Genomic DNA, 25,753 nt, shown 5'->3' on the forward strand with positions numbered 1-25,753 from the left:
ATAATTTTATTACTAACACATGGTAAATACATTCACATAACAGGTGCATGTGTTGCACATCTGTTCCCAAATGACTTCAAAATTACAATAAGAGGTTTAATATTTAAGCCCACACTAAACTGTCTTAATTAAAATATGAAAAATGAGGACATTGGCATGGTCACAGCATAACTTGCTTTACTCAATTATACCAATTCAGAGCTTTGAAAAACTACTTTTGCATCTGAGTAAGAGGCAGCACTGTGTGTCAGCTTGTGTTCCCAAGGGATGCCTTATGGGATGCTGGTCACATCACTGTTCCCTATGTCTGTAACCCCCAAGCCAACAGCATCTCATGGAGGCCCATTCCTGGTTGCTGCAGCAGCCTCAGGTTTCAGAGGAGCTCTCAGACATGGCCCACTGTGTGACTGGTTCTTTCCCCGTCAGCTGCTTGTGTTCTCCAGCCCCAGGAATACCTTCAGTGACATCAGCCACAAAGCCCTTCTCTTTACCTTCTGCACCAGAAGCAGACTGTTTTTCTGGTTGTCCCTCCTTAGTAACTTCTAGGTAGCCAGGCTCTAGCCAGAGGGCATCCTTCATAGATTTACTGTTTGTTACTAAGGCTATTATGACTCAGTACCCAAGAGACAAGAGATGTATTTGAACAGATGTGACTTCTCTGGTGGGTGCTCCCGGCACTGCCTGAGTTCCTCCAGACTTTCCAGTGCTATATCCCCCCTGGCCACTGCTAGGGCCGCCGTCTGTGAGAGCTGTGCAGCACCCGGTTCTGCTTGCTGCAGATGGGCTGAGGCGCCCAGAGCCCACGGCAGCCAGTAGCATGAGGACCAGACGGGCCTCTACAGTGACCTCTTTTCTAACACTAACCTAGCCTGCCCTCCTGTCCTCTCTCGTGACTTGGAATCTGAATGATGTTGCTGCAGAGGTGACCTGTGTGGGCTCTGCAGTCGCACGCTCATCGTTAGCCTCAAGCAGCAGGGGCTCAGTGGTTGTTGAGGGACTGGTTTAGTTCTGCAGTGCCTAATAAATGCAGAAATGAGGACATGGGACTTTAAGGAACTAGAGCTCTGACACCATGTATCAAAATTAGTATTGCATTTCCAGTCATTCAGACTGAATTGAAAATGCTCTTGAGATCACGCAATGCAAGGTTTTTGAAACAGGACATTAAATTACATACATCCAGAATGATTACAGCTCTGCAGAATCAAACTACATGAAAGAATAACAGGGGCAAAACATGACCATGAACAGTTCTGTTGAAGCTGGTTACTGTTTCTTGTTTTCTAATTTTTTTATTTTTTTGATTTTTCGAGGCAGGGTTTCTCTGTAGCTTTGGTTCCTGTCCTGGAACTAGTTCTTATAGACCAGGCTGGCCTCGAACTCCCAAGATCCACCTGCCTCTGCCTCCCGAGTTCTGGGATTAAAGGCGTGCGCCACCATCGCCTGGCTTGTTTTCTAATTTTAATTACTTCTGTAGTATAAGTAATAAGTCTTAGCCAGTGGTGGCACACGCCTTTAATCCCAACACTCAGGAGGCAGAGGCAGGCAGATCTCTGTGAGTTAAGAGGCCCAGCCTGGTCTACAGAGCAAGTTCTAGGATAGCCAGGGCTACACAGAGAAACCCTGTCTGGAAAAATGAGAGAACAGTTTTAACCACATAGAGGCTTGAGAAGGGACTGCACAGATGCACCTGAAGGCTGTGTATAGACTCACACCTCCCCTTGCGGCCCTCAGGACCCTGAGTCACCATGCTGCTAAAGTGAATAGCAGCAGCCACTACAGCAAAAGCATGTTTTGTGGTCCTGTTCATGCATAAGTTTATTTGTGTTTTTCCATAGACCGAGGACTATCTGAAACGGAAGATCCGTTCCCGGCCGGAGAGATCGGAACTGGTCAGAATGCACATTCTGGAAGGTGTGTGAGGTTGGAGGTTCTTCCCCATCTGACCCCATTTTCATTCTGCTCTTGTGCCTTCCCGCTTTCTGCTGTTGGCTGCCACTGGTTTTGGGAGTGTGTGAGAAGCCTGGACTCATTCGCCCAGGTTGACCTGAGCCCTCTCTTGGGTCCACCATCCACTGGTGGGACAGAGCCCATCTTGCTTCTAAAAGGTGCCCTTCATTTTTTGATTCATTTGCTCACTTGTTCGCTCACGCACTCACTGGCTTTTACCTGAGCTCCTGTGATGGCAGGCACACTCATGTAGATACACGGCAGCCGGCCCAGCCCCACCTACTTTCTGTAATTTTAGCAAAGGAAAGGCTTGGGTCTAGAGAGTGGCGCACACATGCCCACTCGTTGTTTGCTAAGTTTGGTGTCAGTGGGAGCCTGGAAAAGACCTCAAGGCAGAACCCCACATTTTGCAACTGAAGCCCAAACAAAGAACAGTTTGCCTTGGTGGCCCAGGCCTAAGTGGAGCAGGAACTGTCCCTTATCTGGCCTGGCCCTCATCCTGTGACACTGGAGGCCAGCTTACCCTCCTCTGCCTGGACATGCATCTCACTCTGCTGTGTCTGCTCCCACTGCCCTGGAGGTCCCGGGGCAAGACCAGGACCATCCTTCCATCTTGCTGAGCCCCCTTCTCTCCACGGTAGAGACCTCGGCTGAGCCTTCTCTCCAGGCGAAGCAGCTGAAGCTGAAGAGAGCCAGGCTGGCCGACGACCTCAATGAAAAGATCGCACAGAGGCCTGGCCCCATGGAGCTGGTGGAGAAGAACATCTTGCCTGTGGAGTCCAGCTTGAAGGAAGCCATTATTGGTGAGGAGACATTCAGGGGAGGCCCTTGGGAGGACGTGGAACCCAGGTCCATGTTTGTCTCAGACAGCAGTGGAGGGGCTGTTGAGAGCCTGGTTAGTGTTCACCCACACACTCATGTCCACTGTCTCTTTAGGCCACTCCCTCCCTCAGACCTGGGTGTCTGTCCTCAGCCTGCCCTTTCAGAAGAGTATCTGTTCAGCTCCAACGTCCCCAGCCACCACCTCCCAGTGGGTAGGGCTGGGTGTAGGACATGGTCTCCGTCCTCTCAGCATGGCTAGTGGCTTTCTTCAGGATGGGCCCAGATCAGTGTGAGCTATAGTCTCTCTTGCCTGGATCATCATTGTCACATCCTTGGCTCCACCTGGCTGCTGTCTCTGAACTGGTCCCTTGCTGGGGGAAGAAGAATGTTTGTAGGATTGGCATGAAGTGCAGGGACAGGTGAGGGATAGAAGGGCAAGCCCCACCTTCCTAGCCCATCAGCACAGTCCACTGGTGAGGGAGAAACTTAGGTGTTCCTCCTCAGTCCCTTGGGTGTAGAAAACCTCAGGTTACGGCTGGAGAGGAAGAGGTTGTGGGCTTCTTCCTCTTTTTCTTCTGGGTCCCCACCTCTTCCCCTGGCTGTAGAGGCAGTGGTTGTGACATGCCTCTTGACACATCCTCCTAGCCTTCGTTTCCGCCCCTTCACTGCCACTGCGATTCCCACACTGGGGCTCTTGTCCCTGCTTCTGCCCTGTGTCAGTAAGCTCTGTCAGGATATGGCTCAGGGCCAATCAGGGACAAGATGTCAGCAGACTGTCCTGGCACCTTTGCTGCCCAGGCACCAGGTCTTCAGTTCACAGGCCTTTGAAGGGGGTCGCACTTCCTCTGAGCTGGGCTATCAGTGAGGTGGGTGTCCCTTTCCAGGGAGCCTCCCTCTGTAGCCTCAGAACCTTAGACTGTTGTGGCCTTTTTTGGCGCCCTAAGGAGGAGTTGTGCTCACTTTCCACTGTGACCTCTGAGCAGCAGGCCCATGCCTTTCACTGAATGGACCGTGAGCATTGGAGAGAACAAAATACAAGGCCAAAAATCCGGGCTTTCCTTCAGCCGTTAGTAACCTAGGCAGCTTCTGGCAAGCCTGTTTTGGAACGCTGACTGCATCTGAGCTCTGTACCAAGGCAGGCCGGTCACTGGGTTCTCTTTACTGTGCCTCTCGGACCCAGCTGGGTCCCTGTACCTGGCTGCAGGAGTCTCACAGGGCGCCGCGTTGTGTTTCAGTGGGCCAGGTGAATTACCCGAAGGTCGCAGACAGCTCCTCCTTTGATGAGGACAGCAGTGACGCCTTATCCCCTGAGCAGCCTGCCAGCCATGAGTCCCAGGGCTCAGTGCCATCACCCCTGGAGCCCCGAGTCAACGAGCCACTGCCCAGTGCCACCTCCACATCACCCACTCAGGTGAGTTCACCTTTGCTGAGGCTGCCCAGAGTCAGGCCTCTGTCCTGGGCAAGATGGGCAGTTCCTACTATGCCTGAGGGTTAGGTGTGTGGGGGTCAGCAGTGGACCCTAAGTCTAGCAGCCTGAGCATAGAGGCTGGACTGGAGTGGCTGGGGTCTCGGCCTCCCCGGCCCACCCACTCTGCTGGCTCTATTCCTCGCTACCTGCTGGTCCACATGCGCTCAGTTCAGTGATGTGATGTGCGGCCACCTCTGACCGCCCTCTCTCGTTCTCTCCCTACCAGCCTGGCTTTGTACCTTGTATCATTCCCCTGGTTGCCACTTACCCCTTTGTCCTCCGGCCACAAGGATCCATTTAGGAGTGCCAGGGTCCTCACTTCTCACCTCCCTCTCAGGTTCTTTCTCAGCTCCCAGTGGGTCCGGATCCTGGAGAGACGCTTTTCCTGACAGAGCAGCCTCCTCTGCCTCCCCCACCTCTGCTGCCCCCCAGCCTCACCAATGGAACCACCGTCCCTACCGCCAAGCCTGCCCCCACACTCATTAAGGTACTTCTGCCAGTAGTGGTCCTCCCTTCCTGTGTTTGAAGTCCTGCTGTGATGTCATTCTAGTGAGAACTGCAAGGGGTGTGTGTGCACATCTTCCAGGGCCAAGGACCCAGCCTAAGGTGATGTGGGAATTTCTTCTGGTAACACTGACTTACTGTGGTAGCCCACTGACACCATCTTAGCCTGGGCCAGGGTAAAGGCGCTTGCCACTAGCCTTACATCCTGAGTGTGATCCCCCGGCCCACTCACTGCGGGAGGAAAGTACAGACTCGCACAGGCTCTCTTCTGGCCTTCACATGCACACTGTGATGTTTGTGCACACAGTTAACATTTGATTTTTGGTTTTTTGAGACAGGGTTTCTCTGTGTAGCCCTGGCTGTCCTAGAACTAGCTCTGTAGACCAGGCTGGCCTCAAACTCAGAGATTTACCTGCCTCTACCTTCTGAGTGCTGGGATTAAAGGTGCGTGCTACCACTGCCCAGCTGTATTTTTTTTTCTTGGCTTAATACACTAATCCATGGTAGCGGGGCTCGGTGTCCAAGTCATGGGGGCTCCATCCTATGATGACCTTATGTATTCGTAGTCACTCTGAGGCCCCCTCTACGTACAAGTTAAGCCACCATCCTCGTCATACCTCATAGTGAATTCAGCTCTAACATTTCAGCAGGGGCACACCACGTTCAGCCCATGGCAAGCACAGTGAGCCAGTCATTTGTGCCTGAGGGCTCCATCTTCTGCCTCCTGAAGCAGCGGGAGTCTGTGCCACAGGTGACTGACCTCAGCAGGGCGTGCTGGGGATCATGCCACTGGCCCTGTGGCCTCCCTGTTTTTAGCCACCCCTGAAGTCCCTTAGGGAGTAGAGGTTACAGGAAGCCCATGGTTTGGCTTGCTGGCCTTGTGTGCACAGGGGGTTGGAGTTATCAGCTGCACAGAGGTCAATGTTAGAGCCACCTACAACGTCCCAGTAGTTTCATCTGTCCTTTCTGCTCCCTCTCTCTTTCTCTTGGCCCCCTCCCCATACACACCGTATACCAACATGGCAGCTCCTGGCTACCCACAGCCTTCTCCATTAGCCTGAGTGTGGGAGGTACTGATGGCTTGCAGCCCAGGAACTGTCCAGATTCTTCTCTTCTGGTATTCACTGAGTGCTCAATTGGCGAGGGGCCTCCTGTTCATCTGCAGTAGTCCCTGATGCCCCCACACTGGCCTCTTCAGCAGGCGCTGCTCTGAGACCTGCACGGTCTTCTTTTACAGCCCATGGTATCCCAGAGGTCCCCAGCTTCTCTACCTCTCCATGTCACATGGCCTTTTCTGACCACACGCTGGCCTGTGCTTGCTCTTGACTGGCTTGTGGTTTGACTCCTGGTGCCAGCAGTAGATTAAGCACCGTCCTCTCCCAGGTCATGGCTTTCCTTCTTTATCTTTTCCCTGACTCCTGCCTTAGGGTGAGGCTATCCTTGGCCGCCTCTTCCCTTTGCAGTCTGGGTGCCCGTGGCCATCATAGTGTCAAGACCAGACATCTTCCTGGTCCCCAGGAGCCCAGCTCCTCACTGCCGCATGTCCGTGTGGCCGCCTCTGCCAGACCTTCCTGTGATCACCAGTGCCACGTGCTCAGTCCATCCGATCTCTGCATCATCTTCTACCCATGTTACCTTTATCTGCTTAGAAATGTCTAGGCTCCCAGTGTCCTCTCTGGGACACTGATAACTTGCCTTCGTCTATCTCAACCTGCCTAAAGGGCAGGAATTTTGTCATTGCCCCCCTGACCTTTTTGGGTTGACCTGAACACTCTGATCATCCAGGCCCTAAAGTTATGCCAGCCAGGAGCCTATGGGGCACAAACAAAAGATTGTGGCATCCTGGGCTGTATCAAGAACAAGGTCACTGTGCAGCCTTGGGCAAGTGTCTTCTGAGCGTCCTTCCTAGGTGGGGCTCTGGAGCATGGCCATGCTGCTGAGCTCAGTTTTTATGTTGCTCAGGGTCATGGTGACACTTGTGCAGATCCATCTGGTTGGTCTTTTCTCCAGCCTGCCATGTCTTTTAGGACAGACAGTCTCACAGAGTAGGGGTGGGTACCTCCTCAGAAGATGCTGGGCATGGGGCTAGGCTGTTTCTCCTTGGGGTGGCCCCTGAAGACTCTGTCTTGTGTCCCCTCAGCAAAGCCAACCGAAGTCTGCCAGCGAGAAGTCACAGCGCAGCAAGAAGGCCAAGGAGCTGAAGCCAAAGGTGAAGAAGCTCAAGTACCACCAGTACATCCCCCCGGACCAAAAGCCGGACAAGGGGGCGCCCGCCATGGACTCCTCCTACGCCAAGATCCTGCAGCAGCAGCAGCTCTTCCTGCAGCTGCAGATCCTCAACCAGCAGCAGCAGCAACAGCAGCAGCACTACAACTACCAGGCCATCCTGCCTGCCCCTCCCAAGTAGGAACACGGTCCCTGAGGTTCTGCAGATGGCCACTGCCTGCAGAAACTAGGGGGTACTGAAGCTGTTTATTTCTGTCCTGCCTCAGGCCAGCAGGCGAGACTCCCGGAAGCAGTGCCCCCACCCCATCACGCAGCCTTTCCACCAGCAGCAGTTCCAGCTCAGGCACCCCAGGGCCCAGTGGGCTGGCACGGCAGAACAGCACTGCACTGGCTGGCAAACCAGGAGCCCTGCCAGCCAACCTGGATGACATGAAGGTAGGGAGCTGATCCCTTCTCACTGGAAGACTAGGCCTCTCCCATGAAGACTAGGGGGCCGGGCGGTGGTGGCGCACGCCTTTAATCCCAGCACTTGGGAGGCAGAGGCAGGCGGATCTCTGTGAGTTCGAGACCAGCCTGGTCTACAAAAGAGCTAGTTCCAGGACAGGCTCCAAAGCCACAGAGAAACCCTGTCTCGAAAAAACAAAAAAAAAAAAAAAAATTTCAGGCAGAAACAGTGACGCCCCATGACCACGGATGGAAGGCAGAGCAGGCTCCAGATCCAATCTGCCATGAGAGGGCACCTTAGAGCCTGCTGTAAGGCCTCTCTGGCCTGTGGTCATAGCAGTAGCAGCCTTTGTGTATGTGTGTGGGGCTGGGACGGGGGAAATCTTGTGCTCTCCATTATTGTGTGGTGGATGTGAGTAGCAGCAGGGGGTTGTTCCCTCTGGGAGGGGAGCAGGCAGCAGGTAGGGTGGACAGTTTCACCCACCTCTGCTGCTAGTCAGTCCAGGGGCTCAGCCTGGCCCAGCCTGTTTTCTCTGCCCCTGAGCAGAAGATGGGATAGGCCAAGTTTTCTATTGAACACGTGTCCTCCTGTGTCATGACCTGGATCCCTGCAAGACTTGGGCCGATGGGCTCCAGCTGGACTCAGGTCCTCTCTTTCTGCTTAGGATTTTTATGAGCTCGAGGTTCTTGTATTCCGTGAGCTTTCCTCACCCAGGGCACCAGGGAAGTCACTGAGCTGCAGGCACCACTTGGGGCTGGAGAAGTCTGCTCTAAGGGAGGGCCTTGCAGGGTCTCATCTGGAATGGCCAGTGGGACCCAGATGAAGGACAGACTCACATACTGTTAGCCCCTACCTTTCCCACGCTGCTAAGCTCTCAACCCCTGCAGGTGGCAGAGCTGAAACAGGAGTTGAAGTTGCGGTCACTGCCCGTCTCTGGCACCAAGACAGAGCTGATTGAGCGCCTGCGTGCCTACCAAGACCAAGTCAGCCCAGCTCCAGGAGCCCCCAAGGCCCCTGCCACCACCTCTCTCCTGTCCAAGGCTGGTGAGGTAGTGGTCGCCTTCCCTGCGGCCCGGCTGAGCACAGCGCCAGCTCTTGTAACATCAGGCCTAGCACCAGCTGAGATGGTGGTGGCCACAGTAACCAGCAATGGCATGGTGAAGTTTGGCAGCACGGGCTCCACGCCCCCTGTGTCTCCCACCCCCTCAGAGCGGTCACTGCTCAGCACGGGTGATGAGAATTCCACACCGGGGGATGCCTTTGGTGAAATGGTGACATCGCCGCTGACACAGCTCACCCTGCAGGCCTCCCCACTGCAGATCCTCGTGAAGGAGGAGGGTGCCCGTGCTGCGTCCTGCTGCCTGAGCCCTGGTGCACGGACTGAGGTGGAGGGACTGGACAAGGACCAGATGCTGCAGGAGAAGGACAAGCAGATTGAGGAGCTGACCCGAATGCTCCAGCAGAAGCAGCAGCTGGTTGAGCTGCTGCGGCTACAGCTGGAGCAGCAGAAGCGGGCGCAGCAGCCGGCCCCAGCCAGCAGCCCTGTGAAGCGAGAAAGTAGCTTCTCCAGTTGCCAGCTCAGCAGCCAGCCTCAGGGTTCTGCTTGTGCCTTTGGCCCTGGCCTGGTGGCTCCCACTACCAGTCACGGAGACACTCAAGCCCCAGCCCCAGGGCCCGTACCTGTGGTGGTGAAGCAGGAAGCCGGGCCGCCTGAGCCAGATCTGGCCCCTGCCCCCCAGCTGCTCTTGGGCCCACAGGGTACCAGCTTCCTCAAAAGGGTCACCCCTCCTACTCTGGTCACTGACTCTACAGGGACTCACCTCATCCTCACAGTGACCAATAAGAGTGCAGATGACCCTGGCCTGCCCACTGGGAGCCCCCGGCAGGTAGCTGAAGGGCAGGGGCTGGGTGGCTCATGGATGGGTGGAGAGTGAACCCTGACCATATAAGCTGCAGCCTCAGACTCAGGATCCTGCTCCCTAGAGTGGCCTCCTTGGGCTGGGTGTCCCTGTCACCCTCACAGCATCATGCTTACCCATCCTGTATTTCTTCTTCCCTAGTGGCTTCCATGAACGCTCCCAAAAGCTCATTAGCTAACGACCTGTGGGCAGTGAGGGCGGCCCTTCCCCACCCTGGCATGTTTCAGCCTCTACCCCCACCAACAAGTGATTTTCCCATTTAGCCTCTGTCTCAGCCTGGTTCTCCAGCCCCTGACCCACCTGCCCAGATGGACCTGGAGCACCCGCCTCAGCCCTCATTTGCAGCCCCCACATCTCTGCTGAAGAAGGAGCCGCCTGGGTATGAGGAGACTGTGACTCAGCAGCCTAAGCAGCAGGTGAGGATGCTGGGAGCTGGGGTGCCGGCAAGATGTCTCAGCAAATAAAGGCACTTTCCTGACAGCAGATTTGAGCCTCAGGAACCACACGGTAGAAGGGGAGAACTGACCTCCACACATTATGGCATGCATGTACACATGGACAATATGCTTTAAGGCAGCAGGCCCAACCTTGGGCAATGCCTCAGCCCCACATGGGTTGGGGATGGGCTTAAGAAGCAGGTCCATGACAAGCATGGGGAACACTCAGTGCAAGGCTGCCCAATCTGAGCTGAGATGGTATCTGGATATTCATGTTTTCTGTTTCTTTCCTGCAGGAAAATGGCTCTTCCAGTCAGCAGATGGACGATCTGTTTGATATTCTTATTCAGAGTGGAGGTAAAATCCCCATCCCCAGCTGCCTTCCTCACCTCTAGTTACAGGGTGGCAGTTTGTTTCATCCCTGCAGTTAGGTGGGCGTGGTCTACATCTATCCTTGTAGAACTCAGTCTCCAGTGTGGGGACAAGGGGCAGGGAAGATCCAGGGCAAACCCTAGGAAGGCACCGGCTTGGGGCTGTGGAGTGAGAAGAGGGCAGAAGAACATGAGGTCATGGCTGGCCCCAGGTGGCAGAGTCGACTGGCACAAGGCCCTCCCTGTTGTAGTGACTGTGGCTGTGCAGGAACACCAGCACGGAGACCCTGCAGTGAGCTGGAGAGGCGCAGCCAGGGGAAGTTTGATTGTGTCACATACAACTAACTATTCAGTGCTTGATACTCAGGAGTTTCCAGGCTTAAGGAGAACATTTAGTGCTGAGTCTGCCACCGAGCCTTTGTACCAGTGCAGGTGGTTGGACTGGAGTTCAGGAGAGCCCCAGGCCTGAGCCACAGTGGCCACTGTGCCCACAACAAACCCCATCAGGACAGAGGGGATTAATGGAGGAGTTGGAACCACTGAAATCTGGTATTTAAGGGATGATAGAGGAATGGCAGCCAGAGTGCTGCCTGTCCCCATCCCCCAAAGGACACGATGCCAGAAAGTCAGGTGGTGGCATCTGGGAAACTGAACACAGGCATAGTTGACCTGGGACAGAGACCTGGAGTGTTTTGTGTCACATACAACAAAACTCGACAGTCCAGTTGCATTAAGTACACTTGGTGTTGCACAGCCGTCACCGTCTCATTCCCCCGCATGTGGACTTCAGTGGTCTGGTCTGTCTGTGAGGGGTTTATTTTACTTACCATGTCCTCAGGGCTCATCCACTTGTCCATCACTGCACACTTGAAATGTATGTGGCTGCTGCTTTTAGGTACAAGTGAGATGGCTGGGTCATACTGTTTTTTTTTTTTTTTTAATTTTTTTGAGGAACCAACTCATACTGCTTTCAAAGCTGCTGTGAGCTATTTAACCTTCCCTTGTCGTGCACACTTGGTTCCAGTGACCCCACTTCCTCACCAACACCTATTTTCTGACCTGAGAGTAGCCAGACTGTCATGTATGAGATAGTATTTCCTCAGGGCAGGGCATTTCATTTCCCTAATGACCAGTGATGCCACGAACTGTTACAGACATGTGATCTTTGGAGAAAATACCTATCCTTTGCCCATTTTTAAAAGTGAAGTTGAGTTTTACAAATTGTATGCACTCCCTGGTCAATCTGTGACCTGCAGATACTTCCTCATTTGGTGACATGTCTTTTCATTATTTTATCTTTTTGGTGCATGCATGTGTGGTCTGAACCCAGAAGAACCTCATGCATATCAGGCAGGCATTGTTCCATTATCCTCAGCTCCCACAAGTTAGAAGTTCTATGGTTTTCTCTCCTATATTTAAGTCTGTAGTCAGTAGATTCTTCTCTGATTTATGGTAAAGATTGTCCCATCATTTTTGTGCATATTCAAACTTGGTTTCTGACCCAATCCACTATCTCTGTTGGCAGAGATTTCAGCATATTTCAAGGAGCAACCATCCCTACCAGGCAAGGAGAAGCCACCCCCAGCAGCAGCCTGTGGGTCCCTGCTGACACCACAGCCCTCGCCTTCGAATGAACTCCCTCAGGCCACTCCTCCACCTGGCTCCCCCACTCTCCCGGGGCGCTTGGAGGACTTCCTGGAAAGCAGTACGGGGCTGCCCCTGCTGACTAGTGGGCACGAAGGACCAGAGCCCCTCTCCCTCATTGACGACCTCCATAGCCAGATGCTGAGCAGTTCTGCCATCCTGGACCACCCCCCATCACCCATGGACACCTCTGAATTGCACTTTGCTTCTGAGCCCAGCAGTGGTATGGGCCTGGACCTGGCTGATGGCCACCTGGACAGCATGGACTGGCTGGAGCTGTCATCTGGTGGCCCTGTGCTCAGCCTGGCTCCCCTCAGTACTGCAGCCCCCAGCCTCTTCTCCACGGACTTCCTGGATGGCCACGACTTGCAGCTCCACTGGGATTCCTGCTTGTAGCCCTCTAACTCCAGACATAGGCTAGGGAAGGGTCTGAAGTTGGGGAGCCACAGGACCATAACCAGTGTGTGCTCCCTGTGACTGTGAGCCTTGACAATCACAGTCCCTGGAGGCTGCAGTAGAGACCCTACACCTGGCTCACGCTCACCCAGGGCCCAGGGCTGGGGATAAAAGCTGTCAAGAAATAACTCTGGGCCCACGCTGAGGTTTTCAGAGGCTGGCCAAACCCACTTCAATTCGACCTCCTTTTCTGAGGTCAAGGTCAGAGGTGCACACCTGGCTGAAGTTTGGCCCAGGTGGGCCTGGAGCCAGCCTGCCTTCCTCTCCCTTTGAGGAGGAAACTAGCCAGGCCTCTACTTGCCCATTCCCTATTTCAGCCAGTCCCAGGACCCTGTGTCCCAAGAGGTGGCACTCTGCCATTTTAGTCTTGGTATATAGTGTAACCATTTAGTGGTTGGTGGCAAAAATCTGTATAGGTGTATATACCTCGATATTATATATCAACTTGCATATATACATATATTTTTAGGGGTGGGGGGAGATGGGTGTGGCTACCTCCACCTGCTTTCACATGCAAAGGCCTGGAGAGCTGCTTGGGGATTGATACAGGGTCACCATGAGGAGCTGTGTGCCACGTGGCCCGGTACCCAACCTGGCATGCAGCTGCCTAGGCCTATTCCACACATATTTGACATGTAGACAGACACCTACCATTGCCTACACGCCACCCTGCCCTGCTTCCTGGCCCCATAGTGCCACAAGGGCAGAGGTGCTTCCTGGTTCTCAGCTCTCCACTCACCCACATTCCGTCCCATCTCCCCACTGCAGCCACCCTGGCCTTGGGATGGGGTAAGGGTGGGTGGGTCCCGCGGGTCCCGGCTACACCTGCTGGGGACTAAGAGGTACCTTCTGCCCAACACCAGCCCTGTTCTGTCCTGATCCAGTACGGAGTAGGGACAGTGCTGGGACAAAGGTGGGGAAGCTGTGTGAACTTTTTAAAATAAAACAAAAACACTGACTTGCCAGGCTGTTGTACTTGATCCATCAGGGTTGAAAGGCGTGACTGGGGTCCTGGGCCTATTCCACGACGGCACCTACAGGTCACACTGTGGCCCTAGTTTCAGACCATTTCAAGTGGTTTTTGATGGGGTCACCTTGATAGTACCCAGGCCTAGCTAAACAAAGATAGGAGGCGCTGTCTCACAAAATGAGTTTTATTTACATTTAAAGAGGTCAAATTAGCCTACACCCTTCCTGAGCAAAGGCCAGCTTGGACGTGGCTTTCCACTCCTTCAGGACCTTGGAAGGACACTTCCCCAGAAACACGTTAAGAAGAGACGCTGAGCTGGCCACCAGCCAACTATGCAAGCATGGGGTGGGGAAGCCTAGACACTATCGTGGGTCCTGGGCAGGTTCAGGGGTGTTTCCTTCCCTGAACCCCTTCCTTGGGGAAGGAGGCCTGAGGCTGGCCAGGGCTTTGCCAGCCAGGCAACCGATGGCTGGGGTAGGCCTGGGAGCCACAGAGCAGCTAGGAGTGTCATCCATCTATGTCCCAGCTGAAAAGGTGGTGCTTCACGAGCATGTCCTGAACACCCTCCTTCAGTGGCTGCTTCTCCTCCTGTGCACAGAACAGCCCCAGTCATGCACAGGGACCACCCTGGAACCACACAGGTCACTTCAGCCCAGACTGCACCTCAGCCCTCCTGGCAAAGGCAATGCCAGGGACCAACCAAGCCACACACATACATACCTCTCTCTTAGCAGGAAGCTCCCAGTCCTGGGAGAGGCTGAAGGCAAAGCAGCAGAGGACACTAGGGACCAAGGGACAGTCTCTGGTCATTCTGGGCTATTCTGCCCACCCACCAGTCTCCAATCCCACCAAGTTCCAGGCCCTTCAGAGCTGCCCACTCACCCACCGGAGCTCACACTTGATCTGGACCCAGCCGGGGCTGCGCAGGAAGGACCAGGGCTGGTACCACTTCTCCACAGTGGGCAGGCTGGAACAGAGGACCTCCAGCCACAGGTGTAGCACCTGTTCACTAGGAACAAGGCAAGAAGAGGATGGGGCTGGGGGCCAGAGGACCCCACCCTGCACCCTCAGGAAAGTGAGGTCTCCAATGGGTTCAGAATTCCTGAGGACCTCCCCCACACCCTGGCTCTGCCCTGTGGGGTACACTCTTTGAAGGCCTCTCCTTCCCTACACTTACTTGAGCCCCACACAGATAAGTGAGCGGAGCTTGACGTCCATCTGGGCGTGTGCCGCATCATGGGTCACATTCACAGACTGCACAGCCTGAGAAGGGCACAATGTCACTCAAGTGCCCAGTGGCTGGCCAGAGAGGTCTCAAGAATCCTAACAAGTGTCCTAACTTACCCGGTACAGCAACTCTTCAGGGGTCAGGACTTTGCCATCTTCATCCAACCTGCAAGAAAAAGAGTGCCATCACTGGCTGCCGTGCTGGGCACTGGCAGATGGCACAGGCACTATGTATGTACCTGTATGTCTTACAGAGCACCAGGCGGGAGTACACTGAATCAAAGTCCCTCTCGACCTCCCGGCCCGCTGCCTGTGGTGGACAAGACACAGTGTGAGTGAGGGCAGTGATGGTGAACACACGCCACCACCACCCTGCTGCAAGCTCCTTCCACCTCCTCCAGGAACCCAGGGAAGGACTGAGGTGAGCACCAGGCCCAGGTGCCAACAGTAATTACCTCCTCGATAAACAGCCAGGGGTGGCAGGCTCCTCCAAGCAAGGACGGCTTCTTCAGTCCATGTTCAAATAGGGCTTTGAGGGCTGGGCAGAGGGTCCCTCGCACGAGGTCTGTGACTCCTTCTGTCACAGAGTCATCCCCCGCAATGGAGTACTGATGGAGAGAACGTTTGAGAAGCCCTAGCCTGACACCTGCAGCCACCCTCTCCTGTACTCCTGGCAGCTGCCACAAGCCAGGGCTCACTTGGGACATGGACCCAGTAGGAGGATGGTCCCACACCACGAGCTACAAGGAGCAGCTCCACACTCTTACCTCTTTACTCCGTTCATCCAGGACCTCGACAAACTTAGCCGGAAACCAGCCTGTCGGGGGAAGCAGTCATGTGAAGAGCAGCAGTGGCCATCGCAACCCTTCTCCCCAAGGTCCAAGAAAAGGGCTCCCCGGGCCATTCAGAACCTTCAAGTAGGCCAGGCATGCCAAGACCACCAAAGGAAAGAAAGCCCAGCCCTCTCAGAGGCCAGAGGTCTGAGGCTGGGCAGGCCATGGAAGAGGAAGGACTTGTCTCCCCCGCCAGCCCTGCAGCAGACAGAAGCCCTCACCTACCTCTCAGCCCGTTCAGCTCGCCCACCCAGCAGTGTTCATCCTTCTGAGAGATGATCTGCAGGAGAAAAAACAGGACTGGGCTCAGGGCCTGCACAAACCACCCGATGGCCTCAGCACCCGCCAGGCTGAGACCAAACATGCTCAGCAACATCAGCTCTCAGCAGGGAAGGTGGGGAGCAGGCAGCAGGAAGCACGCGTGCCAGGCCCCCACACACCGTGATGATGTCATTTTTTCGGAAGCCTAGCTCATCATCATCATGCCGCTCAAAGTCCAGCAGGGCCTTGGCCCGGCGCCGGTGGCTGCGTAAGCACGCCACGTAGTTCTCATGGTCCCGCTGGTGGCTCTCCATGCTGTAGTCTGGGGTCAGCTCCTGCCAGAAATGAAAGGCCCACCATGGAGGAGGAGCCTCAGTACCAAGAATGGGCTGGGGAAGGGGAGCCCCAAGTTGAGTCTGGGGAACCTGCCACTCACCACGCTGCAGTTCTTGGGGTCTGTGCACTGGAAGTGGCGTGCCACACGTAAAATGGCTTCGCGGAGGTCAGCTACCAGCTCTGTCTGCTTGATATTCTTGGCTTTGAGAGCCTCCAGGTCATCCTCCCCTAGGAGGCACATGGGCTCAGTCACCAGTCCTGCCCAGCCTCTAGAAGAGCCTGTACAAACCCACCCTGGTGCTCACCGAAGAGTAGGGAGGTGATGCCAGACTTCCTCCGCTGAGTCCTGCGGCGTACAACCTGTGGAGAAGAAAGCTGTCAGCAGTGGCCAAAGCAGCCACTCAGAAAGGCAGACACTAACTTGTGTCTCACTAGTGCCTGGGCATTTCTAATGGCCTGAAGTGGACACTGAGATCAAACCATATCTTCAGTTCAGGCTAGGCACAATGTCCAGAAATGCCTGTTACTAAGGAAGCCTAGGTCGCCCCCTAGTGGCCACTGCAGGCATGTGCAGAGCTGGGTGGGATGGAGAGTAGCTCAGCAGGTAAGGGCCCTCTGGGCTCCCTTGGGAACTCCATGATATGGCCAAGACAGAGCCTCCCTACTCAGCCCACCTGAGAGAGGTTGGTGGTGGCACTAGTCCCCAGGGTCTGGCCTTGGTCTGCAATGAGGTAGGCCAGATGCTTGCGGCGCTGGGTCTCTACAGCCACATCAGTGAGGGAGCCAGCCAGCCGCATGGCCTCCCCTAGCAGCAGCTCCGCGTCTTCCATCTGTGCAGGGATGTCCGACAGCGTGTTGAAGATGGAGGCTGAGTTCTCTGACTGTATCAGCTCTTCCTCCTGGGGAGTGGAAGAGTTAGGGAGCATGGCACTGGTGCCCTCCTCAGAAACCTGTGCCCTTCGGCAGGCCCAGGAAGATCCCCGAGCACACCCACACTTAGGGCTTCTCTCGGGCAACACTATGATGAAGGCTGGACTAGCATGGGGTCTCCCCAGAGGAGGGTACCAGAGCTGCTGTACTTGGTCCACGCTCTCCTTTCTCAGTCTGGAAGCTAGGAGGCCCTGACGGTGGGGAGGAGACTCTGTAAGCACCTTAAGGCGCAGCATGCCCAGCGTAGTCTGGAACAACACCAGGGAGCCCTCGTAGAAGAACAGGTCCCAGATGCGCAGCAGCAATCTGATGTGCACCACGCTGGCGAAGGCCGTGAGGAACCAGTGCAGTGTGATCAGGGAGAGCTCTGCCAACAGACACCAAAGCCACGGGGGCTGGGACCAGGCTGTGGTCTACAGGGGACAGCCTGGGCAAGAGTCAGCCAGCTCCGAAAGAGCAGCAGAAGGGAAAGGAAGGGAAGGGATCAGAATAAACCGTGAGTCTCTGCCGGCAGCCCAGCCACCAGCCCTCTCAGCTCAGAGTTGGTACTATCATCTTGGGGTCCCCGGACCCTGGGGGAGGGAGGCAGCCAGGACTCACCAATGTCATGCTCCTGCAGCAGTTTGTCCAAGCGAGGCAGGTACTGAACGATCAGGTGGCGCAGGACCCGCTGGTCAGTCTGGACACCCAGCAGGGTGGTGCTGAAGTAGGAAGCAGGCAGCAGGTCCTCAACAATGGCACACATCATCCAGAAGGCGTCCTCCTCCTCCAGGAACAGCAGGAGGCAGGCGGCCACCTAGCCAGAGGAGGACACAGGGCTTCTACCCAAGTATTCATATGGGTCATTCTAGAATGGCTACTTAGGAAAGGCTCTTGGGGATCCTCCTGAAGGCACACTTTTTCAGGCTGACTGAGAGGGCCCCTAGGGAAAGACACATGTTCCCACGGCCCTCCTTGGGGATTCCCAGATCAATCCCCACCTCCCATCCATACAGCACCTCAAGGGAGAACATGGCCCACAAGAGGCCTGAAAAAGACCCTGGTTGCCTCCCAGGCTGCTTACCATGCCTGTGCCCTGGCAGTAGCCAATCTCGGGATAAAGCCAGGCCAGTGCTCGGAGGACTCTGCGCAGGCGGGGCACCCCAATGCTGTTCACATTGGCAAAGCAGGCGTTGCTGGGCATGGTGCGGAGCAGGTCCTTTTCAATCTGTCAGATCCCCACACCACCCCACAAGACCTTGTTTGATGCAGCTGTAGACTGCTACCCACCCAGTAAGGGAGAGAAGCTACAGGTGGGTGGGCTTCTGTCCCATCAATGGGGATTCCTTTAGGTCCAGGCCAAGGCTAACCCTCCCTTCTCCAGGACTAGATCCCATCAGGTGTGGACCTGAGCCCACACCAGCCATCTGGGAACCTCTGCCTGACCCAGATCTGTATTTAAAATTTCCCGCTCTTCCTAACATGGAGCCATCTCCTCTACGTCCTTCCTCACACCTTCCATAACTTTCCCTGCAGCACTGAAGGGCCTGGAAAGGAGCAAGTTTACTCCAGGCCCCATTCATGAGTAAAAGGGCTGCCCACCCTGCCAAGGAGACCAACAAGGGGCAGTCCCAGAGGTGATGCCTCCCTCCTGCCAGGGCACATGGGCTCTGCCAAGCAGCTCCTCCTGACCGGCTTAGCTGGCTGTTCCGTGTTACCTGTTTGGCAGCAATGGTCTCATCATTGGAGCTGTTCTTTACAATCTCACGGTAGGACAACTCAGAGTTCTTCTTCTTCTGTAGTGCCCCAGACAATCGCATCCATAACTGGAGGGAGAAGCCACATAGCAGTTTCTTTTGTGACAGGCCAGAGCACTCAACTCTCTGTGGGGTCCTTGTCTTTGTGGCCATCTCACCTGTGGCCTCATGCCATGTGGGATGCCAGCCAGCACTAGGGAGCGGAGTTTCTCAGAGCGGGGGAGGGAGACTGCGATCTTGTCCCACGTGAGATCCCCCACATCATGGTTGTGGGTAAACTCCAGGTGGGCCTGCCACCGTAGCCTGTGTGGGGGATCCTCCACCAGGGGTGCACCTGCCATCTGGCTGCATCCAGGCTCTGAACCTTCCACCAAGAGAGAAGAGAGGGGAAGGGAAACGTGTTCCTTACTCCCCACTCCCCACATTAGTCTGGTCTGTTTAGATGGGGTTTACTGCTGCCCACAGCTTCCCAGAGCTCTCGCCACACAGCCTTCTTAGTGGTAAGGGGGCCCAAGCAGACCTTCTCCTCAAAGCAGCCCCAGACCCAGAAGCCAGGTCTCCATCCTCCAGAGGGTTGGGAGGCTCCTTGTACCCTAAACACCAAATTCAATCCACTGCAAACACAGTGGGCTTTGTGCGTGTATATGTGTGAGCACACGTGTGTGACAGTGCAGGTGTAGAGGTCTGGGACAACTTCTGGGAGTCAGTTCTCACCTTCTACCACATGGGCCCCAAGGATCAAAACCAGCTCACCAGGCTTGGTGGCAATCACCTCCACCCACTGAGCCATCTCACCAGCTTGTGTCTTACCAAACCCCTGGCTACTGGCGCATCTCACTGGCCTCCAGAGCAGTCACATAGACCTTCTAGGATCATGTCACTGCTCAGGCTCAAGACTAAAGGCTTTCGGGGTCCATCACCTGCTGCTCTGTCCTCACCTCTTACCCCTTTCTTCTTACTCCTCCACTCCATTCTTCTCCACCAAACCCATTCACTCCTTGGGACCTGTGCACCTGTCACTGCCCATCCGCAGTTACATTCCCTTCCTCCCTCCCTCCCCTTCTAGTCTCTATTCAAAGTCTTCCCTTCTGAAAGCCCTACTTAACTGCCTTGCATGTAAATATTTCACCTCCCTCTTTGCGAGCCATGACATACTCTTCATAGGTCTTCTTGCCCCCAGCATACTCTATTTCGGTTTGATTACGGCCTGTCTCCTCACCTGAATGGGAACTGCATGTGGCCAAGACCATCTTTGGGAACATCAACGGGAAAAAAGCACAGCTACCACAGCTTCATGAACCCCTTGCACACAAGAGGACGAAGTCTGTGGCCAGCAAACAGTCTGTGTGGTGAGTCTGCCTGCAGAATCTCCTTGGCAGTCACCCTAAGTCAAGCTCTTACAATAGTTCTAAAAAACCTCAACCACAAGTGGTAAATTAAAAGGGAGGAGTGGGCTGGGCAGTGGCCGCGCACACCTTTAATCCCAGCACTCAGGAGACAGAGGCAGGCAGATCTCTGAGTTCGAGGCCAGCCTGGTCAGGCTCCAAAGCTACAGAAAAACCCTGTCTCAAAAACATAAATCAATCAATCAATCAATCAATCAATCAATCAATCAATCAATCAATCCTACCTCTCCTGCTAGGTGATAGTAGCACACACCTTTAATCCCAGCACTCAGGAGGCAGAGGCAGGCAATCTCTGAATTCAAGACCAGTCTGGTCTACAAAGTGAATTCCAGGACAGCCAGGGCTACATAGAGAAACCCTTTCTTGAAAGACCAAACCCTGCCACAACACACAGGGTTTCTCTGCAGCATTGGCTGTCCCATAACTAGCTTTGTAGACCAGGCTGGCCTCAAACTCAGAGATTTGCCTGCCTCTGCCTCCCGAGTACTGGGATTAAAGATGTGTATCACCATGCCGGGCGGTGGTGGCGCACGCCTTTAATCCCAGCACTCGGGAGGTAGAGGCAGGCAGATCTCTGTGAGTTTGAGACCAGCCTGGTCTACAGAGCTAGTGCCAGGACAGGCTCCAAAGCCACAGAGAAACCCTGTCTCAAAAAACCAAAAAAAAAAAAAAAAAAAAATGTGTATCACCATGCCCAGGCTTCATTTTGCTTTAATCTTCTTCCCTTTCTGCATGGTCCAATTTTTCTACAACATACATAACTGCTATATTATGTAAAAATTAATAAGATTTATCTTATAAAAAAAAGTTCCCATAAACTTACATCACCCTTAGATATACTCTGATATACTCTGTCCTTAACTCCTTAAATGATAGCCCCAAACCTCAGAGGTCACACGCAGTAGAATGGAAAACACAGGGCCAGATTCCTCCCGAGGACGTCAGTAAGATCACACAGAAGGGGCAGCATCTCACCTTCCTTGTCCACGCGGAAACCAAACTCATCATAGCAGAACTCTGGTTGCTCTGCAGACTCTTCCTTCTAGAACCAGGATTAGGAAGCAGTGTGAAGCGGTTCCAAAAGATGCCACCCGTATGGCTGACTGCTAAAACCCACACCCTGATAATGGGTACCCTTCTATGATGCCTTCTCTCGCCATCTGGTACAAAGGGTCACCACATTACTGAATTCTCCTGTGTCTCCATAATAACCTTTCTCCTAGCTAATGACTGGGTCCTACAGTCCCAGGAAACTAAAATGTCACCTCTAGTAGTGAGCCTGTGACCCTGTGTGAATGTGGAGTGGGTCATCTATCCCCAGAATACTTGTGAAAGTAAATCTCTTCATGAAGAGCATGGGAGGGCGCTAGGCAGGCTGGTGCCTGGCTATGTTAACTGCTATACCTGTGCGTACTTTGCCAGGATCTCCTGGGGCCATATGCTTGGAGTCAGGGCAGAGAAAGGGCCACTGGCAGAAGGCATGTGGTTTCCTACAAAGACCAGAGAGAACAGTTAAGAAAAGCAGAAACATCAGACATGGTGGCACACCTTTAATCCCAGCAGAGGCAACGAATCTGAGTTTGAGGCCAGCCTAGTTAATCTACATAGTGAGTTCTCATTTCAGGCATTAGATCCTGTCTCAATCAATCAATAATAGAAATCACACAGAAATGACTGGTTGTATGGAATGGGCTGATGAGGCTGGTGGTGGAAAAGCAGCAGTATGTCCAACATATAAACCCAGACTCTTTTTTTCCCCCTTGGTTTTGAGGCAGGGTTTCTCTGTGTAACAGCCCAGACCTGGAACTCACTTTGTAGACCAGAGATCCATCTGCCTCTGCCTCCTGGGTGCTGAGATTAAAGGTGTGAGCCACCACCGCCCTGCTCAACTCAAAGTCCGCAGGCCAGAGGAGAGCATGGAGCAGAGCAGTCTCAGTCACTGACCCGAGAGCCCAAAGCCTTCTCTTCCCCCGTCCACCTCTCCCATCTAGATTATTTTTCAGTTGTCTGGGTTGTTTTTGAGAAAAGGCCTCATAGCTCAGGCTGCCCTTAAACCTGCTATGTGCTGTGGCAGGCCTTCGACTGCTCATCTTTCTCCGCCTCAGTGGAAGACTAATTATGAAGCTGCAAGTCGGCTCCAGCCGCGCTCCCATGAGTGCAGGCCTTGTCCCACCTGACATCGTGTGCAGGACACAGTAGCAGGTCTTCCCGGATCAGGCTTAGATGGGCATCACGAGCGTCTGACTGCCATGAGGCTCCTTGGGTTTTATCTGCTCTGTCAAGAAAGCAAAAAGGAGGTTGTTCCACACCACTTCTCCATCCCAGAAGGAAGAGTCCTCTGCCCATGCCAACGTTCAACTAGGAGATGTCTACTACCATTTTTCTCTTTTTGTTTTGCTTTATTGTTTTGTTTTGTTTGAGACAGAGTTTCTCTTTGTAACCCTGGCTGTCCTAAAACTTGCTTTGTAAGACCAGACTGCATGAATTGTATAATTCAGAGCTCATCGATTGTACCACAGTGAGATGGCGGTGCACGCCTTTAATCCCAGCACTCGGGAGGCAGAGGCAGGCAGATCTGTGAGTTTGAGGCCAGTTTGGTCTACAGAGCAAGTTCCAGAACAGCCAGAGCTGTTATACAGAGAAACCCTGTCTCGAAAAAAACCAGAGAGAGATCTGGGTAAGGGGAAGATGGGATGTCTTCTGGGAATCTGGATTCAGGCAACAGTTCTGCTAATCTCCACTTGTTCAGGTCCTAGGCAAGTATATTTCACTTTGAACCTCCGTTTTCTCACTAATAAAATGAATACCACCACTTATGCATTATAAAATCATCGAGATTAAGTAAGGCCCTCAAGCACACCATCGGACTTCCCATAGGGGCCCTAGGGATCCTAGTAATGTCTAGAAAATGACTTTCAGGGAAAAAATGGCTGTTGGTATCTGAGCCTTGGGTCCAGACTGTGGCACACTAAAAACTATTAAGCCATATGAAATTGCTGATATTCGTGTGTGATAACCTACAAAACCAATGTCAAATGGTTCGATGTAACATATCCCCAGATGAGATCCTAAGACATAGCACAAAGGAGGTGATCTGGTTGTTCCTTGAAGAAGAGGAGAGGATTGGGCATGGTGGCAAATCCCAGTACTCAGGGGGCAGAGGCAAGCAGACCTCTGTGAGTTTGAAGATAGTCTGGTCTAATATAGTGAGGCCACAGCTACATAGTAAGACCCTGTCTGAAAAATAAGAAGAGGATGGGGGCTGGAGAGATGGCTCAGTGGTTAAGAGCACTGTCTGCTCTTCCAAAGGTCCCGAGTTCAATTCCCAGCAACCACATGGTGGCTCACAACCATCTGAAATGAGATCTGGTGCCCTCTTCTGGCCTGCAGGCAGACACACAGAATATTGTATACTAAATAAATAAATACTTTAAAAAAAATAAGAAGAGGAAGAAGAGAAAACATGGCAGAGCAAAACAGGTTTAAAGTGGAGGAACTGACATCTGCTATGGAGGCAGAGAGGCTGGAAGACAGTTCTCCATCAGCAGGTCCCTTCTCGGCAGCCTCCTACTCATTGGTCACTCAGCAAACAATGACTGGGTACTGAGCAAGGCCGCCCAACAGTGAACAAGGTCAGGCTGCTGCAGGATAGTTGAAAATCAGCCATGAGATAAAACCAGATGGGACTGCATCAGAAAAGAGGAACTATCTGTATCATATCAGAAGGAGCCTTTGAGAGTTGAGGTCTGGGCAAGGATCCAAGGGAAGCAAGGAATCAAGGCTTGAGAGATCCAGGTACCGAGAGCAGCCAATAAGTTCAGAGCCTGGGGTGCACTGAGGGGAACAGCAGCAGGGGCCAAGGGCACCTCACCCTGCATACAGGCCTTTGATCTTTATTCTCAGAGACTGGAGTGATCAGGAAGTTCTGAACAGCCATGAAGCAAAATCTGATGGGACTGGATAAACTCTCCAGATGCCCGCCCAGGGTAGGAGGTGATGTGGGCTCTGCCTGGGTGAAAGCTTGGAGAAATGGCCGGACTATGGATACATTTTAACAGGCTGTGAGCTTCAGCTCTGAATTCTGTATGCATGTGTGCATCTGTGCTATTTCCGTGCATGTTGTATACATGGATACATATACTTCAGGCTGTCCTTACGCCTCCCAGAAGTGATACTGCTAAGCTGGGCGGGCAGGTTTTTCAGCTACTAGTTGCTATGGAAAATTCCCTGAAAGCACTCATCTGAGAATTGATAGAAGTGGCCTAAAGAGTTAGTCACGTCTTGGTTACCTGGTTCCTGTAGCTGCCCCTCTGTTGCCAAGGGGTGCTAAGAAGCAGAAACTTTAGAAAACCCATAACTGATGCAACCACCTCTGAGACGCCTTGAAGAAACTGTAACAATTAAATGTGCATGCTTAAAGGAGCCATTCCTGATGGTGTGTATCCCTCCCTAGCTCACCAATCCCACAATTTTCTGTTGGGCAAACGTTGTGCCACTGTGTGCAGGCACAAATGCTCATTTCCTGTGGTCTCCTGACATGGACTACACCCCTACTGCTACCACATGGGGCGTTCTGCAGACATCTGCCAGAGAACACACAGGCTGAACCAACACAGACAGAAATACCTAAGATCCTGAAGGCCATTTTTTCTCTGTAAAGAGATGAGGTAACACTGAAAGCTACAGATAACAGATAACCTGGTAAGAATAGCTCAGAGCTAGGAAAGTCTGAGAAAGGCTAAAGGAAGGAAAGGCCATACTGATATGGCCACTACAGATGCTCCCAACATCTACACAGTGGCTCACAGCCATCTATAACTCCAGTTTCAGGACAGCCAATGACTTTGTCTGACTTCCCTGGGTACCAGGCTTATATACACGCATACAAAAATATTCATAAAGTAATCTAAAAAAGAAAGTTTAAATAAAAATAAATTATAATAAAAGTTTTCATAAAATGTCACTATGACAATAAAAGGGTTTTTAATCTTAAGAGATGATTATGTGTGCACACCTTTAATCCCAGCACTTGGAAGCAGAGGCAGGAGGATCTTTGAGTTTAAGGTTAGCCTGGCCTACAGAGCGAGGGAACAAAGGCAGGAAGATTGCAAGTTAAGATCAAGTCATCTATATAATGGGATCCTGGCTCAAATTAAACAAAAAGTGATTGGCCACAAAAGCCATCAGACAGTAGAAATGTAGAACCTATTGATCTTGGATTTTTATTAGTGTTGTATGTTTTATAATCTGGCCTATGTTGTCCAGGCTGGTCTTGAACTTTTGGACTCAAATCATCCTTCCACCTCAGCTTCAAATGCTGGAACTACAGGCATATGCCAATATCCCTAGCTTGGTCCTGATTTTTTTTTATTTTCTTTGGAAGTACTGGAGATTCAACTGTTTGGAGATTCAACTGTTAGAAGTTTCAGACTTTTTCAGAATTTGAAAAGCTAAATACACATTTTATTAGGGAAGTTATCTCTAATTGGAAAATCTGAAACTTTACTTATTTGAGATAGTGTCTCTCTACATATCCCTGGCTGTCCTGGAACGTGCTATGTAGACAAGGCTGGCCTCAACTTTACAGAGATTTGCCTGTCTCTACCTACACTGGGAATAATAAAGGGATGCATCACGATCTGGCCTGAACTTTTTTTTTTTTTTTTTTTTTTTTTGAGACAGTCTCTCTGTAGCTTTGGAGCCTGTCCTGGAACTAGCCCCTGTAGACCAGAACTCCTAGAGATCCGCCCGCCTCTGCTGTCACCACCCGACCTGAAACTGTTTTTATTGAGTTATACCATTTTTCTCCGCT

General features: G+C 52.9%; 2 protein-coding genes across 14 annotated transcripts in view; one reads left to right on the plus strand and one right to left on the minus strand.

Moving 5' to 3' along the window:
* Positions 1 to 13,200, plus strand: part of Mrtfa (myocardin related transcription factor A) — a 93,536-nt gene extending 80,336 nt beyond the window's left edge. Inside the window, exons 4-14 of one of the 2 annotated variants that reach the window (XM_050128249.1) lie at positions 1,839 to 1,914; positions 2,592 to 2,753; positions 4,008 to 4,183; positions 4,578 to 4,727; positions 6,885 to 7,147; positions 7,237 to 7,405; positions 8,303 to 8,464; positions 8,720 to 9,301; positions 9,598 to 9,750; positions 10,068 to 10,128; positions 11,668 to 13,200. In XM_050128249.1, coding sequence (XP_049984206.1) covers positions 1,839 to 1,914; positions 2,592 to 2,753; positions 4,008 to 4,183; positions 4,578 to 4,727; positions 6,885 to 7,147; positions 7,237 to 7,405; positions 8,303 to 8,464; positions 8,720 to 9,301; positions 9,598 to 9,750; positions 10,068 to 10,128; positions 11,668 to 12,182 — 2,469 coding nt within the window. In that variant the 3' untranslated portion in view covers positions 12,183 to 13,200. Of the gene's footprint in view, positions 1 to 1,838; positions 1,915 to 2,591; positions 2,754 to 4,007; positions 4,184 to 4,577; positions 4,728 to 6,884; positions 7,148 to 7,236; positions 7,406 to 8,302; positions 9,302 to 9,597; positions 9,751 to 10,067; positions 10,129 to 11,667 lie in introns of both variants that reach the window. The other variant, XM_050128248.1, reaches the window with a different exon arrangement.
* Positions 13,201 to 13,297: 97 nt separating this feature from the next.
* The window catches only part of Sgsm3 (small G protein signaling modulator 3), a 33,719-nt gene continuing 21,263 nt past the window's right edge, over positions 13,298 to 25,753 (minus strand). For 3 of the 12 annotated variants that reach the window (XM_050128250.1, XM_050128253.1, XM_050128252.1), the window contains exons 2-22: positions 22,115 to 22,216; positions 21,346 to 21,431; positions 20,917 to 20,983; positions 18,694 to 18,899; positions 18,497 to 18,604; positions 17,863 to 18,006; positions 17,400 to 17,595; positions 17,021 to 17,166; positions 16,544 to 16,768; positions 16,175 to 16,229; positions 15,970 to 16,097; positions 15,713 to 15,868; positions 15,498 to 15,552; positions 15,207 to 15,256; positions 14,895 to 15,047; positions 14,679 to 14,749; positions 14,557 to 14,605; positions 14,390 to 14,475; positions 14,099 to 14,221; positions 13,933 to 13,993; positions 13,381 to 13,800 (exon numbers count right to left, since the gene is read on the minus strand). In XM_050128250.1, coding sequence (XP_049984207.1) covers positions 13,720 to 13,800; positions 13,933 to 13,993; positions 14,099 to 14,221; positions 14,390 to 14,475; positions 14,557 to 14,605; positions 14,679 to 14,749; positions 14,895 to 15,047; positions 15,207 to 15,256; positions 15,498 to 15,552; positions 15,713 to 15,868; positions 15,970 to 16,097; positions 16,175 to 16,229; positions 16,544 to 16,768; positions 17,021 to 17,166; positions 17,400 to 17,595; positions 17,863 to 18,006; positions 18,497 to 18,604; positions 18,694 to 18,899; positions 20,917 to 20,983; positions 21,346 to 21,431; positions 22,115 to 22,121 — 2,253 coding nt within the window. In that variant the 5' untranslated portion in view covers positions 22,122 to 22,216 and the 3' untranslated portion in view covers positions 13,381 to 13,719. Of the gene's footprint in view, positions 13,358 to 13,380; positions 13,840 to 13,932; positions 13,994 to 14,094; positions 14,222 to 14,389; positions 14,476 to 14,556; positions 14,606 to 14,678; positions 14,750 to 14,894; positions 15,048 to 15,206; positions 15,257 to 15,497; positions 15,553 to 15,712; positions 15,869 to 15,969; positions 16,098 to 16,174; positions 16,230 to 16,543; positions 16,769 to 17,020; positions 17,167 to 17,399; positions 17,596 to 17,862; positions 18,007 to 18,496; positions 18,605 to 18,693; positions 18,900 to 20,916; positions 20,984 to 21,345; positions 21,432 to 22,114; positions 22,217 to 25,753 lie in introns of those variants that run through there. The other 9 variants (XM_050128257.1, XM_050128262.1, XM_050128255.1 and 6 more) reach the window with 9 other exon arrangements.

Source organism: Alexandromys fortis, unplaced genomic scaffold (assembly GCF_014885135.2).
Source record: "Alexandromys fortis isolate MF-2015 unplaced genomic scaffold, M_Fortis_MF-2015_v1.1 scaffold_290, whole genome shotgun sequence".
In the NCBI taxonomy this organism is placed as follows: Eukaryota; Metazoa; Chordata; class Mammalia; order Rodentia; family Cricetidae; genus Alexandromys; species Alexandromys fortis.